This window comes from Athalia rosae, chromosome 2 (assembly GCF_917208135.1).
Source record: "Athalia rosae chromosome 2, iyAthRosa1.1, whole genome shotgun sequence".
NCBI classification, from domain to species: Eukaryota; Metazoa; Arthropoda; class Insecta; order Hymenoptera; family Athaliidae; genus Athalia; species Athalia rosae.
In genome coordinates this window covers 13474546-13489130 of record NC_064027.1, presented here as the reverse complement: position 1 = coordinate 13489130, position 14585 = coordinate 13474546, and the positions used below count along the sequence as shown (strand labels likewise).

At 35.6% G+C, this 14585-nt stretch overlaps 4 protein-coding genes across 5 annotated transcripts; 3 read left to right on the top strand and 1 right to left on the bottom strand.

Annotated features, from left to right (window-relative positions):
* Positions 1-21: 21 nt before the first annotated feature.
* On the bottom strand, positions 22-2670 carry LOC105684857 (syntaxin-5). Of its 2 annotated transcripts, XR_007277143.1 has the most exons (6): positions 2135-2670; positions 1722-1978; positions 1421-1621; positions 1227-1348; positions 892-1116; positions 22-852 (listed from the first exon to the last, which is right to left on the bottom strand). XR_007277143.1 is itself a non-coding variant. In XM_012398536.4 (5 exons), exons 1-5 carry the CDS (start codon positions 2502-2504, stop codon positions 957-959), a joined length of 1110 nt encoding a protein of 369 aa, XP_012253959.1. In that variant the 5' UTR covers positions 2505-2669; the 3' UTR covers positions 22-956. The 2 variants fall into 2 exon arrangements, 1 of the variants encoding a protein (XP_012253959.1); XM_012398536.4 differs by having other exon boundaries at positions 22-1116; positions 2135-2669.
* Positions 2671-2813: 143 nt separating this feature from the next.
* LOC105684855 (zinc finger protein 569-like) lies at positions 2814-6293 on the top strand. Its single transcript, XM_012398535.3, has 3 exons — positions 2814-3118; positions 3374-4933; positions 5009-6293. The coding sequence occupies exons 1-3, from the start codon at positions 2957-2959 to the stop codon at positions 5822-5824; spliced, it is 2538 nt and encodes an 845-aa protein (XP_012253958.2). The 5' UTR covers positions 2814-2956; the 3' UTR covers positions 5825-6293.
* Positions 6294-6620: 327 nt separating this feature from the next.
* LOC105684772 (SWI/SNF-related matrix-associated actin-dependent regulator of chromatin subfamily B member 1) lies at positions 6621-8746 on the top strand. The gene is made up of 5 exons (XM_012398399.3): positions 6621-7439; positions 7546-7673; positions 7772-8084; positions 8217-8393; positions 8515-8746. Exons 1-5 carry the CDS (start codon positions 6988-6990, stop codon positions 8552-8554), a joined length of 1110 nt encoding a protein of 369 aa, XP_012253822.1. The 5' UTR covers positions 6621-6987; the 3' UTR covers positions 8555-8746.
* Positions 8747-10034: 1288 nt separating this feature from the next.
* Positions 10035-14471, top strand: LOC105684811 (putative tricarboxylate transport protein, mitochondrial). Its single transcript, XM_012398456.3, has 4 exons — positions 10035-10494; positions 10933-11367; positions 12422-12642; positions 12888-14471. The coding sequence occupies exons 1-4, from the start codon at positions 10356-10358 to the stop codon at positions 13068-13070; spliced, it is 978 nt and encodes a 325-aa protein (XP_012253879.1). The 5' UTR covers positions 10035-10355; the 3' UTR covers positions 13071-14471.
* The last annotated feature ends 114 nt before the right edge of the window (positions 14472-14585 follow it).

Below are 14585 nucleotides of genomic sequence, written 5' to 3'. Positions count from 1 at the left end.
TGTAGAAAAAATAATCACAACTACAATCATAAAAACGATCATTTATTGAATGCATTTTTTTGATTATCATTTTACAAATTTACAAGTATAAGTTGAACTCATCTACTGTTATTGATCTATTAAAAAATCAGACCTGGTCTATAATAATATATCTGCCACTTTAATTTTGATTAAGACTGTTTTGTCTGTTGGGAAATCTTTATAGCGAGTTTCCCGTTTTTCATCATAAAAAGACCATTGAGTTGAATTGTCGAGAAGAGATTTTCTACGCTCAACGGTAGAATTATAATAGCATTGTGGAATGTCGAAAAATTGTTTTTTTTTTTTCTAATTTTCCATAACGTTAAAATGTAACTTTATTTTATCAACAACTTCTGCTGACATACACCTTTATACATAATTGACCTGTCTCATGATTAGCATAAATCACAATATCATGATCAGATATAATGAAAGCTGACAGAAACGAAATGGCAACTTAGTGACTGGGGGAAAAATGATCAATTTCTTTGTAGCTGCTTCAATAGAATGCGGAGCTACCACAACTATCACCCAGGTACCACCAATAAATTAGTGTCTTGACACATTTAAAATATACATACATATACTATCGTAATTGTATGCTAATTATGATTTACAGGATTATATAATGTGATTAGTGAAGAAATATCGACCTGATTATCAATACGTATAATGCAGTTTGAAAATATACATGAATACTTCTTTACAACTGTTAATATCTTCAAAGTTGATAGATTTCGCCAGAGAAGGGAATTGTTATGAAAATAATCTCAACAACAGCCTATGATACAAAATTAGGTAAGTTTGAAATAAATTCAATAAAAAGAAAATTTTTCCGCAATGGTTGGGCTTGACATACACCTATTCCATCTGTCCATGATACAGATAGTTCATAAAATAATATGTAACAATATATTGTTCTGATGCATCATACCCTACGCTAGGAATACCACGAAGAATATGAAGAAAAATATAAGAACAGCAAAAATTTTTATCATCAGCCATCGGTTGTTTGTCACAGACTGAAAGTATTTTAGAATTTCACCATGAGCAGCTTCCACATTCAATTCAGTATCCTCAATGTTACTGTCTATCCTGGAATTTGGAACAAGAAGAATGACAGCAAAGTAATGCGTTTTACAATTAGTTAAATTCGTCTTCTAACATAAGATGTTCAGCACCGTAGATTGGGAATAATCTCATACCTTTCAACCATTTCTTCCTGTTCTTTAACCATGTGTGCCAATTGTTGAAAGATTCCTCCAAGTTCAACTATAGTGGACTCTATGTTCTGCATTGTATCTGCTCTGGACTGTACATATGTGTCCTGTGTAATCATGGAAATATTAGTACATCAGTCATTTCGAATGTACATATTTGAGGTTTATTAACTACCCACTGTTTCATCATATAGGATTGCTTGACGCTGAGCCATTTGCTGTCCCATTGCAGGCTCTAGATCTATGCTTACGGAAGAAGAATCGGATTGTTCTTGAAGTAGTAACGAACCTTGCCGCCCTGCTACTGCACTAGGTGGTAGTGATGCCGAAACAGGCCCTTGTGTAAATTGCTCACGCCGGCATTGCTGTTGTTTTAAATTCTACGAATACAGATTGGAAAATTTTTCCAGAAATGTTTAATGTGGGATTCATATTTCGGTAATCTTTATGACATATAGTGTCAATTAATGATTTACTCACTTCTGTCCGTACTTCAAGAACATTTTTAAAATGGTTGGACATGTTAGCTAATTTAGATTGCAGAGCAACAACTACTGAGGAAGAATGCGACGCAAGGTGATGACCACGTGTTGCACCGAGATTTTCTCGTTGTTGTCTGCCAAGTTCTTGTAATTTTGCTATTTGCTGATTTAAACTGTTCAAATCTCCTTTTATAATATAAGTAAGCTCTTGTATTTCTGAAGGTCTGTCATCAAATAGTGATTTCTTTTTTGCCACTGCAATAACGGTAGATATTATCAGAAAATTTATATTTAAAATTAATAATATTGTGAGGGTCAGGTGAGTCTCTAAGTTTGATTTTCGTTGAAGGCAAAAGTGAAAGTTGAGGCTATATCGGATAAGGATTAATAATCAAGTAACAATTGTCTTACATAATGCAAGTTTTTCCAGTTTAGTGTAAGTGCTAGCTATATTTTTTCCAATGTTCCTAGCAATCATCATAAAACTGGAGTAGCTCTGTATTTGACGAGCCTGTCGAGGATCCCTCATAACAGCAGCTCTTGCTACCGTTCTCACCTGCATTGTGCGGATGGCATTTGCAAACTCTTTGGTCCTGTCTCGTGAAGTCATTGTCACTAAATTAGCTTCGTGATGTTTATTATCAATTTCTAATTGATGAGATCCAATTCCATCATTGTAATATTGTCGTGCAGAATCACCACTTTGGAATTCGCTTTTCGAGGTTGTGATCATAGGATCATTTTCGTGCTCGGAGCCACCTCGTCGTCTACGCGCTGGCATTGCATCCTCAATTTATACAAATCAAATACCTACTATCACAGCTAAACCTCAACGTAAATTTCCACGTTAAGTATGGGAATTTTAAATCAAACAGATTGGAAAGTACAGCACCACATGACAGCTCACAACTTTTACTGAATAACCAATGGTATACGTATCATATGTGATAGCAGTAGCTTTGAATTCGTTGGCATCAGCAGCTGTCTTGACCCACTCTACAGCCGTCACGTCATCCTTTTTTTTCCTTGCCTGAAACCACTCCTGAAACAGAATCCATCCAAATTACTGACTCAGAGAACTTACTAGCTATCCTACGTCCGCCATAGGTAGACAGCGATTGCAGCAACAGAAAACAGACCAACCACATCTCAAGCTGTCTTCAAGGCACAAAAGTACAATTTCAAGCAAATGGCGCAGCAAAACGGGGCTCGAGGGAGTGTTTCGTGATAGCTATGGAAGTGGAAAAAATTGAAGTCGCTGAAAATATTTCCCAAGTTCAGTCACCTTCTTGCCAGGAGTGTCGTATTTGTCTTAAGAATGCCGATGAGTTTTGGGAATTGTTTCAAAACGATCACGATATACCAAAAAAAATCATGGCATTTGCTGCCATACAGGTTAGCTTTATGCTTTTTGACATCTATCAATGATATTTGTAGCATAATTTCCATCTTATACTGTATTATTTTTCTGAATATTGACCATAACAAAGAACTTCAATTATTTTCTAACAACAAACATTTCACATTTATCTGCTGAAAAGCCATTTGAAATGTAAACAATCACTAACCCCTTGTTGCTTTCATTTGTTTTTAATTCTTCAAGTTTCTGTGAAAGCCTAGTGAATTTTAACTCGTTTAATTCTATTACAGGTAGAACATGGTGATGGCTTACCAAGTGTGATTTGTCTCTCCTGTCGGCAGCTCTTAGATATGTCTTATGATTTCAAATGCCAAGTTGAAAAGTCTGATGCTACTCTGCGTAAAATATTAGTGACGAGGCTAACAATAACTGAAGATGCTGTGAGAGAATCCTCACGTTCTGTCAACGACGTCATCACAGAGGCTATTGTTGATGAAATTCCCAATAGTGATATCAAGGATTTTGAGATGCAGGAAGAAACAAAACTGCAAACTCTTCATGAGTTAAAATGTGTAATTTTGGATGACTATGACAATAAAGAAGGTATGGCGACTTATAGAATTAACGAGGGCTGTATTAGGCCCAAACATTTGCCTGAGGAAGAAGCGGAGAAGACTCAAAGGATTGAACCAATTGAGAAATGTGTAGAAATAGACAAAAGTTTAACTGATTCTGGAATTGCTACAACTTTGGAAAATGTTGAGGTATTACTTGAAGATCAAGGAGTTACTGTAGGTAAGTTGATTGATGCAACAGAGCACACGGAATGCAAAACTGCCAAACTGGAAAACCTTGGAATACCCGAAGAAAGTGATTTGTCTGATCAAGAGGATGATTCTCAAGCTAATGAAATTGAATTTTGTGATGAAGATCTTAAGTTTGCGTTAAAAAATAATTCGTTATGTGATGTCCGTGATATCGAAGCTGATGGAGTTTCTTCTGAATCTGATAAGTTGAAGGCTACCGACTGTGAAATCCCTAGTGAAGAAATCAATGACAGCGACGAAGAGAAACCCTTGATTTCACGGACAAATCGGCAAAAATGTCCTCATTGTATCAAGAGCTTTGCTACCAATCTGGCCTTGCAGCGTCACATGACTGTTCATAAACACAAAACTAAACTTCGCTATGTCTGCTACTTGTGTGACAAACAATTCTCTAATGTGACAAAATTGAAAAATCATGTATCAAACAACCACGATTCTTTGAAAAATGACAACAGGGTTGACATGGACAATAACCATGGCACTTCTGAAACTGATAGAAAAGTGGAAACATTGGATAAAGATAACGTTGGATTAAGTGACAAGCAAAGAGTGATGAAAAAAAGTTGCAAATTGAAATGCAAAGTCTGCACCAAGCAGTTTACTTATCAGAAATCATTCCTTACCCACATTAAAACCCACCCTGAATATGATAGATCAGAAAGTTCAGAAAATCATATTCAGCAATTGCAAACTATTGATGAATCTTTAGAACAACAAGATGAGTTGACTGATTCAAAAATAAATGAATCTGATGATGATGATTTACCCTTGGAAGGTCTTCAATGTACCCAGTGTGGCAAACTCTTTGCAACAAAAGCAAATCTGAAGAGACATATTTCTACCCATAGTGGACTGAGATTCAATTGTTCAACTTGTGGAAAAGAATTTTCAAGATTAGATAAACTCAAAGATCACGAACAGTCAAAACACAAAGAAGAAATCTTTGGTCCTTCGGATGATGAGGATGACGACACTGATAATGAGAACAACAAGCCTACCGATGGTACTGGATCCAGAAGGAAGGTAAGCTAGTAGTTATTTGAAGAGAAAAACTTTTAAATTCAACTCCGAGAATTAACCAGCCATACCTTTTCACAGGAAAAAAAATGCAGACCTCATCAGTGTGCTATGTGTCCCAAGTCCTTTGCGCAGCCTCAATCATTGGCTAACCATATGGAACGGCATAAGCGTGTGAAAGAACCTCAAAAACGTTTCCTTTGTGAAGTATGCAGCAAATGTTTTGCCCAAAGTGGATCACTAGTAGCCCATATGCGAACTCACACAGGGGTCAAGCCCTACGTATGTAATGTATGCAGTAGAGCATTTACTAAAAGTACATATTTGCAGTTACATCTGCGCACACACAGTGGTGAAAAACCATACATATGTCAATATTGCAGTAGAGCATTTGCCAGAGCTAATACGCTGGCTAGACATATAACTATGCACACAGGGGAGGCAAAATACCATTGTCAAATATGCATGAAATCATTTAGGCGATTAACTTCTCTGAACGAACATACTTATACTCATACAGGGCAGAGGCCATATGCATGCAAGATATGTTCAAAGAGATATAATAACGCTGGTTCTTTGTATGCTCATACAAAAAAATGTCGAGCACAGCAGTTGTCGGGTTCTGCTTCAACTTATACAGTTTCAGTTGATAATGCTAATCACAATGACACTGGGACTGTGCCGCAAATGTTGATTTATACCCAGAGAAAAATTGCAGTCAACGAGCCACAAACCACGCAAGGTCCAACTCCACAGTTTATGATAACGACTGTTCAGAGTCAAAAATCGTTGCCAACCCATATCGCCCAGGCCTTTGCAGTAGGAGATCCTCCATGCTATTCGATCGATGGAAAGTCGTTCAAGAATCCATATTACACAATCTATCCCAATATGTAAAATAACATCAAGTACTCATCACGTAATCAATTAATCGTTTTTTAATACCAGCTTGTTTGTGAAAAATCGTTGAAAATATATCCAATAAAAGGATAAAATGGATCATTGTGAACTCAATGTAATTTATTCATGCGATAACAGCAATTGGCATTGTTTTAGTATGGTTATAGAGATTATCTCTGGTATTAAATGGTTTTATAACATCAATTCATACAGAGCAAGTATTAGATGGTTAATAATTTTGAATATGCCTGATTACATCCGATTGAAGTAATATCATCGACATTAATAAGGTGATAATTATGTTTGAATTATATGTAAATAGTAAAAGCAAAAATTCATCAGGACTCAATGATACAAAACTACTGATGAATGTTCCAATACATACATATGTATCGTATTTACACGGAATCAAATTTATATTACTACGTACACAACATTATTTTATAATAAAGTTTCTAAAAAATTATACTCGCTTTGTAAAAACATACTTATTGTACCTTGATTCGTTGACTGGAATGTTCAGTCAACGCTTGATTATGCCCGTGGGCTGAACCAACGAATAGACCTACTTAGAAGTGTACTTTTATTGGCTGGGGTGATTCTTGACAGCTTGGGCATTGAGAATAGATACTCTATCTATGGCTAGGGCAACGAATTCAGGTCTAAGCCAGCTGAACCAAAGAGTATAGGGCTAGCTCATGAAGGTAAGGCTACCCTATACTCTTTGGGCTGAACTTACTAATGCATTTTAATAGAGACCTGTATTATCAACGATTTCAGAATAGGGGGGGTCACCAGTAAATAGGGTAAAGCACAGCACCTCGAGTGCGACGCTTCTTGGATTTCGGGGTTAGAAGTTCGAGGCTAGTTTTCGCAGTTGTAGGTTGCATAGTCGACAACATACATTATGATTACTGAAAAATATAACCAACTACCAGGATAACAAAATATTCGTTATAGCGAATATAATATAATATATAGTGATCAACGAAGTCAAACGTAATTGTTACAAAAATTAATATTCAATTCGCGTTGAAAGAATTCCTGAAAGAAAGACAGGATCTCAATCCTTTGAACGTCAAGTCTAGGCTGGGACAAAATATTATACTCCGCTAGATATCAAATTTGAAGTTGTTCAATACTAAGTAAACAGCAGCAATATGGCGTTGCGAACTTACGGAGATAAACCCATAAGTTTCCAAGTTGAAGAAAATGGAGAATATTATTGCATTGGTTCTGAGGTCGGAAATTATTTACGTCTATTTCGAGGTTCTCTGTACAAAAGATACCCTGGGATGTTTAGAAGATCTATAACGAATGATGAGCGAAAGAAACTTGTCGAACTTGGTCTTAGTCAACATGTTCTAGCATCTAGTGTATCTTTGCTAAGAGCCAGCGAAGTAGAGGATATCATCGAAGGGAATGATGACAAATACAAGGCTGTCTCTGTCCATTCCACCGAACCTCCAGCACCTAGAGAAGGGAAATCCAAGAAGTCTATGTCTTGGGTTCCAAGTTTACCCAATAGCTCTCATCTCGATGCCGTCCCACAGGCTACACCTATAAATCGCAATCGAGTACATAATAAAAAAGTCAGGACTTTTCCACTATGGTAAGAAATTTATTAGATTCTTCGTTGCCTGTTAATCAATAGGTTTTTGGTACACCGATATAACTGAGCCTAATATTCTCAATAATGAACATATTGTTTGTCGTAGTTTCGACGATACAGATCCTTCAGCAAATTTAGAAAACGCCGCTCAGCAAGAAATGCTTGTACCAATACGCTTGGATATGGAAATAGAGGGTCAGAAACTCCGAGACACTTTCACATGGAACAAAAATGGTATGCTATAGGGTTTTCTACCTCAAATGTCCTTTTTGATGAGTTAATGTAATTTATCAACTGTTATGAAGGACTAAGGAGATCTCATCTTATTACAGAGAGCCTCATAACACCAGAACAATTTGCCGAAGTTTTGTGTGATGATTTAGATCTGAACCCTTTAACGTTTGTCCCTGCTATTGCTCAAGCGATTCGACAGCAAATTGAAGCATTCCCTCAAGAAACTATCCTAGAAGATCAATGTGATCAAAGAGTTATCATTAAGTTGAATATTCACGTTGGAAACACGTCGTTAGTGGATCAAGTTGAATGGGATATGTCGGAAAAAGAAAATAACCCTGAAAAGTTTGCAATGAAATTGTGTGCTGAGTTGGGTCTTGGTGGAGAATTTGTTACCGCCATTGCATACAGGTAGCAATCTTAGAATAACGTATTTTTCGATAATTTTTTCATTTGCTTCCAAGAGTATGAATTCAGCTACATCTATTGACTTTCGTTTAATCTAAGACCAATAAAATACTGAATAAAAACAATTTTCTGTAGTGTACGAGGTCAGCTTTCATGGCATCAAAGAACATATGCATTTTCGGAAGCCCCGTTACCGACAGTTGAGGTACCATTCAGACCTCCATCAGAAGCAGACCAATGGGCCCCCTTCCTAGAAACCCTTACCGATGCAGAGATGGAAAAGAAAATACGTGATCAAGATAGAAACACGCGGTAAAATTATGCGTTATTACTGTTACTTTATTATGTTCGAGCCCGAAATGGAGGTTCTTAGTAAGAAAATGTGATAATATTATTTTTGATATTATCTTAACACAGTCTTCTTACTTTATAGACGTATGCGGCGATTGGCTAACACAACACCAGGATGGTAAATAAAGATTTCAGAGGATGAAATAAAAAGGATCTGCATTCAAATTTGAAAGTATGACAAGTCATGCATGCTAACTTTGATTCAGTATTTCAATTTCTTACGCCAACAAAATTAAGTTAATGACATATTATCACTGATATAATCGACTTCATACACAAATATGCCCAATAAATTTCATTTCTATGTAAAAAAAGACACCATCTTTCGGCCACCTTTCTAGTCCAAATGTTGAATAAAAATCTAATCAGGTGAGATATCCAAGGGCAGTGCTATAATGAATCCCATTGTGCTGGCCACTCTGAGTTTCTACTTTAGTAAAAAATTTCGAATGTCTATTCTGTTTCATATTTAATAATGGAAGTAGTCTATATGTTATCTCATTACACAGAGAGGAATTACAATTGATGGTAATAAAACAATCGGGTTTGACGATTGTTGATCAGTTTAGTAAGTGGTAGCTGGGTACGTGATTTTTGCCTTCTCCCATCCTTCACTCGTTTCAACTACACTGATAATAGTAAATGAGATAATACGAAGTGGATATTTGACTGATCCTATTTTCGTGTTGGATAAGGATAGCTCTAAAAATTCTAAGCTGATATGCAAAGATCACTATTCTAAAACTTATTAAACTAATCTAATCAGTTTATACCAATGTATTTTTGCTCAGAGTGCATATGCCGAGGACATGTACGGAAATATAGTACGATACTTCGGGAAACTGAATATACGAAATTGTGATAGACCACATGTGCACAATGGATTAACCAGTCTTGTACACTCAAAAGGTGCAGTATTATGTATATAATTCTCTTGATTGTTAAACAGCCCTGTGTTCTACTTTAGGTTTAATTGACCCATCATATAAGAGGAATTTTTGTGAGCTGCGATATATGTAGATGAACACGTACGTATGTACGTACGTAAGAGATAGGGCAAAGACCCTGTTCAAAGCTGGCTCATGTACAAAAAATATTGGGTTCCACGTCGATACGGATCTACTGAAATACATAGATGATCTACATAGTTGATCGATGATTTGTAGAATGTCGTATACATTGCAGATCTAGGGACGTACACGGGTATGCATATGGTACTTGCATTATCGTCTTATCATCCGAAAGATAAAATTGGCGGGACTCGTAATCAAACCGGTAATCAGGTTGAACGAAAATTTACGGTAGGTATGCGCCCATTGTAAAAACCGTAGTTCAGAATCCAGCATTTCTTTGGCTCTATTTGGGGATTGTAGAAATCCTTTCATATGTGACCTTCCTCACCGACTAGTATACGCGTGCACTAAATCATATTGGTGCACGTGTGACCATTTTCTAGCGCTTTATTGGTCAGAATCATTAAGAGAAAAGGTGGAAATTGATGCGTGGTGGGGAATCCCTCATATGATCATGTGCAGCGTACCCAGTCGTGCGCACCTTTCAATCCGTCGTCTTTGCGCGCCTTCATTATTTTATTATACTTTTGACAGCGGTAGCCGTAGATAGAAAATACTAATTCTCTGCCGGTCGCTAGCGGCATAATGAGTTGAAACGCGTTTTGTCAGAGAGAAGGGGTTATTCATTTGTGTAGAATATTCCTATGAGTATGGCGTAATTCCTTGACCTATCTTGGGCCTTGTCAAGTTGATAAAGCGGCGAATGGAAGGGGCGAGCTATGAGTTCAGGCCACGGTGATTCGGAGTAGTTGGAGTTCGCCTAACTGGAGTGACAGTCGCTTATTAACTCGCGCGTTAACATCCGCGCTAATCGTCAACCAATTTCTGCATAAAAGGCATTATTTCGACTATGGATACCTTTTGGTTGGCACAGCAGCTGACTAAAACGCCCACATTCAAAAATCCATTTCCAAGAAGACCTTGGCTTGAAGAATCTGGAGCTGCAGCTCCATCTCCTGGAAATACTGGGATTAAGGGAATCGTTGCTGGTACTTCAAACATTACTTTTTCAAAAATTCATTTAAAATCCACTCGATAATCAGTACAGAAAACTTTTCAACATTCAGGTTGCATACATCAGTTGTACAAAATTCACATTGCAATTATAATACCATGTACACCCAAATATTGGAATGTTTTGGCTAAACAAATAACTTTTGTACAATATTTTGTTGATCAAAAATTTACATCATTAATCAATTCAAGAATATCTATCACTTATGTCTCTTCAATCGTTGACTGAAAATACTAATCTTTAGTCAACTTTACAATAGTTGACATCATATGCAATGTATTGAAATGATTGCTGTAGATCGATCTGAGTTTCTGAAAAATATACTAAAACTTACTTACGTAATTCACTTATGTAATTTATGTTTAAATTCTTTAAACTTGTCATGTGAAATTTTTGTTCCATATTTGTTCAGGTGGAATAACAGGAGGCATAGAAATTTGTATAACGTATCCAACTGAGTATGTAAAGACACAGCTGCAACTCGATGGAAAAGCTGGAGCAGGAAAACAGTATTCTGGAATTGTGGATTGCATAAAAAAGACCGTCAAGGGTCATGGTGTTTTAGGGCTATATCGAGGACTATCCGTTTTGATTTACGGTTCGATTCCCAAATCAGCTATGCGATTTGGTGCTTTTGAAACAGTGAAAAAACGATTAGTAGACTCTGAAGGAAAACTGAATGCACAAACGAGACTTCTGGCAGGCCTGTGTGCTGGAGTATGTGAAGCTGTTCTGGTTGTCACACCCATGGAAACTGTAAAAGTTAAATTTATCAATGATCAAAGGTCTAGTAACCCAAGATATAGAGGATTTCTACACGGAGTGACATTAATAATCAAAGAAAGCGGTAAGCTAGAATTTCCGGTTCCAAAATGCTTGCTTTCTTATAATTTGATGTTGAATCATATCGTTTCAAAATATTTGCAGAGATATTTGAAAGTCTTACCACGCATATTTATTTTTAGTCCCTTGGAGACCTTGAACCTTGTTCCAAGTCCATATTTCTGAAAGTTAAAGTTTGTTTTTATGATTGCATAACATCATTACTCATGCAAACTCCTGTACTTGAATGGAAAATGTGATTAACATATTCAAAGATATTTTAGAACTTTATGGTTTGCAAAGTTTGAGGTCTTTCAATTACACCTATTCTTAATCAGAGAAAAATAGTGGTAGATTTATTAGTTATCTTACTTCAAACATCTAAGCTAGACATCTCAAGCACGTGGATTATCTAACTTTCTAATACTCCACACACATAACTTTGTGGCCTCAGACTATGATATTGGTTAGGGTGAGTTGATAAGAATAGCCTGACTCTGCATAACGCCACTCTGGTTATCAATATTCATGGCTTACAAAATTCTCTCAAGTCCCTCCCCTACGTCAGCTTACTTTCTTTTTTACATCAAACTATAGCTATTATAATGGCTTTGATGATTTGAACTATATAAAGCATAATGATAGAGACTGCTGTTAATTCATTTATAGTCGCACTGAAATGTGTTTTGTATATTGCTCTAATAATAATGAAATGAAACTGCGATTCTTGCATCACTGATGCAAATGCAAGTTATAGTGTGATATTTCCACTGCAACGTAACAGTAGAGGTCTTATCATTAAATCAGACACCTTGGATCAATTGAGCTTACCAACATTCTTTTGCTGACTATATACAAACTAGGGTATCACAAAAAGTTAATTCGCATATTATAAATCTTTGAATTGATCGAGTAGATATTGAGTTTTTTGTATAATGTCCTTTTTATTTTCCGCTGTAAACCACTCCAAGTTATGAATCTTATCTAATTTCAGTAGAAGTCTTATCTAATATCATTCCAATGAACATGAAACTTCATTTTGAGTAATCGAAGGCTCAAAGTTTTGTTTAAATTGACAGGAGTAAAGGGTGTATATCAAGGATTGGCGCCAACAGTGATGCGTCAAGGGTCAAACCAAGCCATAAGGTTTTTTGTTATGGAAACATTGAAAGACTGGTACAAAGGTGGAGATAACACCAAACATGTACCCAAATTAGTCGTGGGTGCTTTTGGAGCATTTGCTGGGGCAGCATCAGTTTTTGGGAACACTCCAATTGATGTGATCAAAACAAGAATGCAGGTGGGTACTTTCTAACAAATACAGATATATTAAATGTATCGTCTAAATATCATTTTCACTATAATCTGACTGTGATAACTGTCATACTGGTCGATATATCAGTAATAAGATTTTTATCTTGCATATTTTGAGTTTTTTGATTCATCAATAATAAACTTCGAATCCATGTGTACTCAGATTCCAGGATCTAAGTCTAGAATCAGAAGGTCAAAAAAAATTGTGTCTTAACAGATTATTTTTTGTAGGGATTGGAAGCTGCTAAATACAAAGGTACCGTTGACTGTATAATCCAAGTGTGGAAAAAAGAGGGTCCATTTGCATTCTACAAGGGTACCGTACCAAGATTGAGTAGAGTTTGTCTAGATGTGGCCATTACATTCATGGTATACGATTCCTTTATGGAATTATTCACTAAAATTTGGCCATGAATGAAAGTTTTATAACTGCTTACAAATGTTTTGTGTATCCCACAAGAATAAGATTTAACTCTGCGTAGTCAAGTCACTCTTTAGATAGCAGTGGGCTATTATACAAAGTTGGTTTTCTTGGTAATATATTGAAAAAATCCCTCATAAAAACACATTACAATCCCTTGATTCTGATGGCATTCTCTTAATTTTTTGTTTTATTCGATTTTCAAAGTGATTCAGAATATCCACGGAACAAGTTCTATATAAATTATTTTAATTGAATTCACTTACTAACTGTAAACCCTCATGATGTGCCAAAAAATCTAACTTTGTATACACAATTGAATACGGTATACGGGTTCGCTCATTTAGTAGTTATTACTTTATCCGTTTTTGATGATCGTGTTACGTTTTTGATTGTTTTTACGTAACGTCATTGAACAAAGTTCTTGCAATAATGAAATGCTTCAATACTGGTCTAAGACTTCTCAGACCACAAGAATTTACAAGTAGCATAGGCCAGTTCCTAATGTACATATACAAAGTCTTGAATGATGGAAACAACCTTTTCTAGATTTATAAACGATAACATTCGTTTCTATTAACCATATAAAAAATCATTTTTACAACCCACGCTCTTATTCCGAGTAATGCATTCCATGATATATGACTATACTGATTTTACGCAACATGAACGATGTAATTGAACAAAGTAGCATAATATTTTCATACAAACCAACCTATTAAACCTAAAATTAAGATCCGAAAAAGTATATCATCTAGAAGTTACATACATCATGTGCTTGGATATGTAACAGTAGTTTTATACCGAGGATAACAGATTCGGTCACGCAAAGCCATTGATGCAGTATTGTCAAGCATAAAATATTTGCATGTATCATTTGTTAATTTAGAAATTTTTATATTGTATCAAATCATACCTATCTATCAAATGATGAACTGCATCCAAATCTGTATAAAAATTCAATGCCTGTTGAAAGGCCATAATATTAATTTGTTATAATTTATTTTGTTATTCATTTTACTAATTTCTCATTGTTTAAAATTTGTCGATAGAAATTTTTGCAAATTACCAGCCTACGACAGATGATTCTATTATCTATAATTGTTGATTAATTTTTGTCTATTTTATGCATTCTAAAATCAAACCTGCGATCAAGTACGCAGTTGACATGAAAACTTCATGATGTAGACTATAATGACTTTATGAACAGATGGAGTGTTTACCTAAATTTAGGTATACGATATATCTATTTATGTATCAATGTTTACAGAAATTATTTCATTTTTGTGATCAAGCAAACGAGAATAGAGTAAAAATTTTATAGATCAGAGCGAATAGAAACCAGTATGGTGGGTTCTACCTTACGTCTCAATAAAGTTAAAATTATTGTCAAATTGTTGCTGTTTGATTACATAAACAATGTTCATAAATAATGCTTATCTGCCCATGCATATAGAATAAAATATGTATATGCTTTTTACAACTGTCTTTCTTATACATATAGATAT

What these genes read in the sequence shown, in the direction of transcription:
- LOC105684855 (XM_012398535.3), top strand. Translation starts at nt 2,957, where the DNA reads ATGGAAGTGGAAAAAATTGAAGTCGCTGAAAATATTTCCCAAGTTCAG. An exon ending in TGGCATTTGCTGCCATACAG is followed by an intron (nt 3,119 to 3,373) that starts GTTAGCTTTATG and finishes ATTCTATTACAG; the next exon opens with GTAGAACATGGTGATGGCTT. An exon ending in GTACTGGATCCAGAAGGAAG is followed by an intron (nt 4,934 to 5,008) that starts GTAAGCTAGTAG and finishes ACCTTTTCACAG; the next exon opens with GAAAAAAAATGCAGACCTCA.
- LOC105684811 (XM_012398456.3), top strand. Translation starts at nt 10,356, where the DNA reads ATGGATACCTTTTGGTTGGCACAGCAGCTGACTAAAACGCCCACATTC. An exon ending in GATTAAGGGAATCGTTGCTG is followed by an intron (nt 10,495 to 10,932) that starts GTACTTCAAACA and finishes ATATTTGTTCAG; the next exon opens with GTGGAATAACAGGAGGCATA. An exon ending in TGATCAAAACAAGAATGCAG is followed by an intron (nt 12,643 to 12,887) that starts GTGGGTACTTTC and finishes TATTTTTTGTAG; the next exon opens with GGATTGGAAGCTGCTAAATA.
- LOC105684772 (XM_012398399.3), top strand. Translation starts at nt 6,988, where the DNA reads ATGGCGTTGCGAACTTACGGAGATAAACCCATAAGTTTCCAAGTTGAA. An exon ending in TTTCACATGGAACAAAAATG is followed by an intron (nt 7,674 to 7,771) that starts GTATGCTATAGG and finishes ATCTTATTACAG; the next exon opens with AGAGCCTCATAACACCAGAA. An exon ending in GTTACCGCCATTGCATACAG is followed by an intron (nt 8,085 to 8,216) that starts GTAGCAATCTTA and finishes AATTTTCTGTAG; the next exon opens with TGTACGAGGTCAGCTTTCAT.
- LOC105684857 (XM_012398536.4), bottom strand. Translation starts at nt 2,504, where the DNA reads ATGCCAGCGCGTAGACGACGAGGTGGCTCCGAGCACGAAAATGATCCT. An exon ending in ACTGGAAAAACTTGCATTAT is followed by an intron (nt 1,979 to 2,134) that starts GTAAGACAATTG and finishes CCGTTATTGCAG; the next exon opens with TGGCAAAAAAGAAATCACTA. An exon ending in CAATCCTATATGATGAAACA is followed by an intron (nt 1,349 to 1,420) that starts GTGGGTAGTTAA and finishes ATGATTACACAG; the next exon opens with GACACATATGTACAGTCCAG.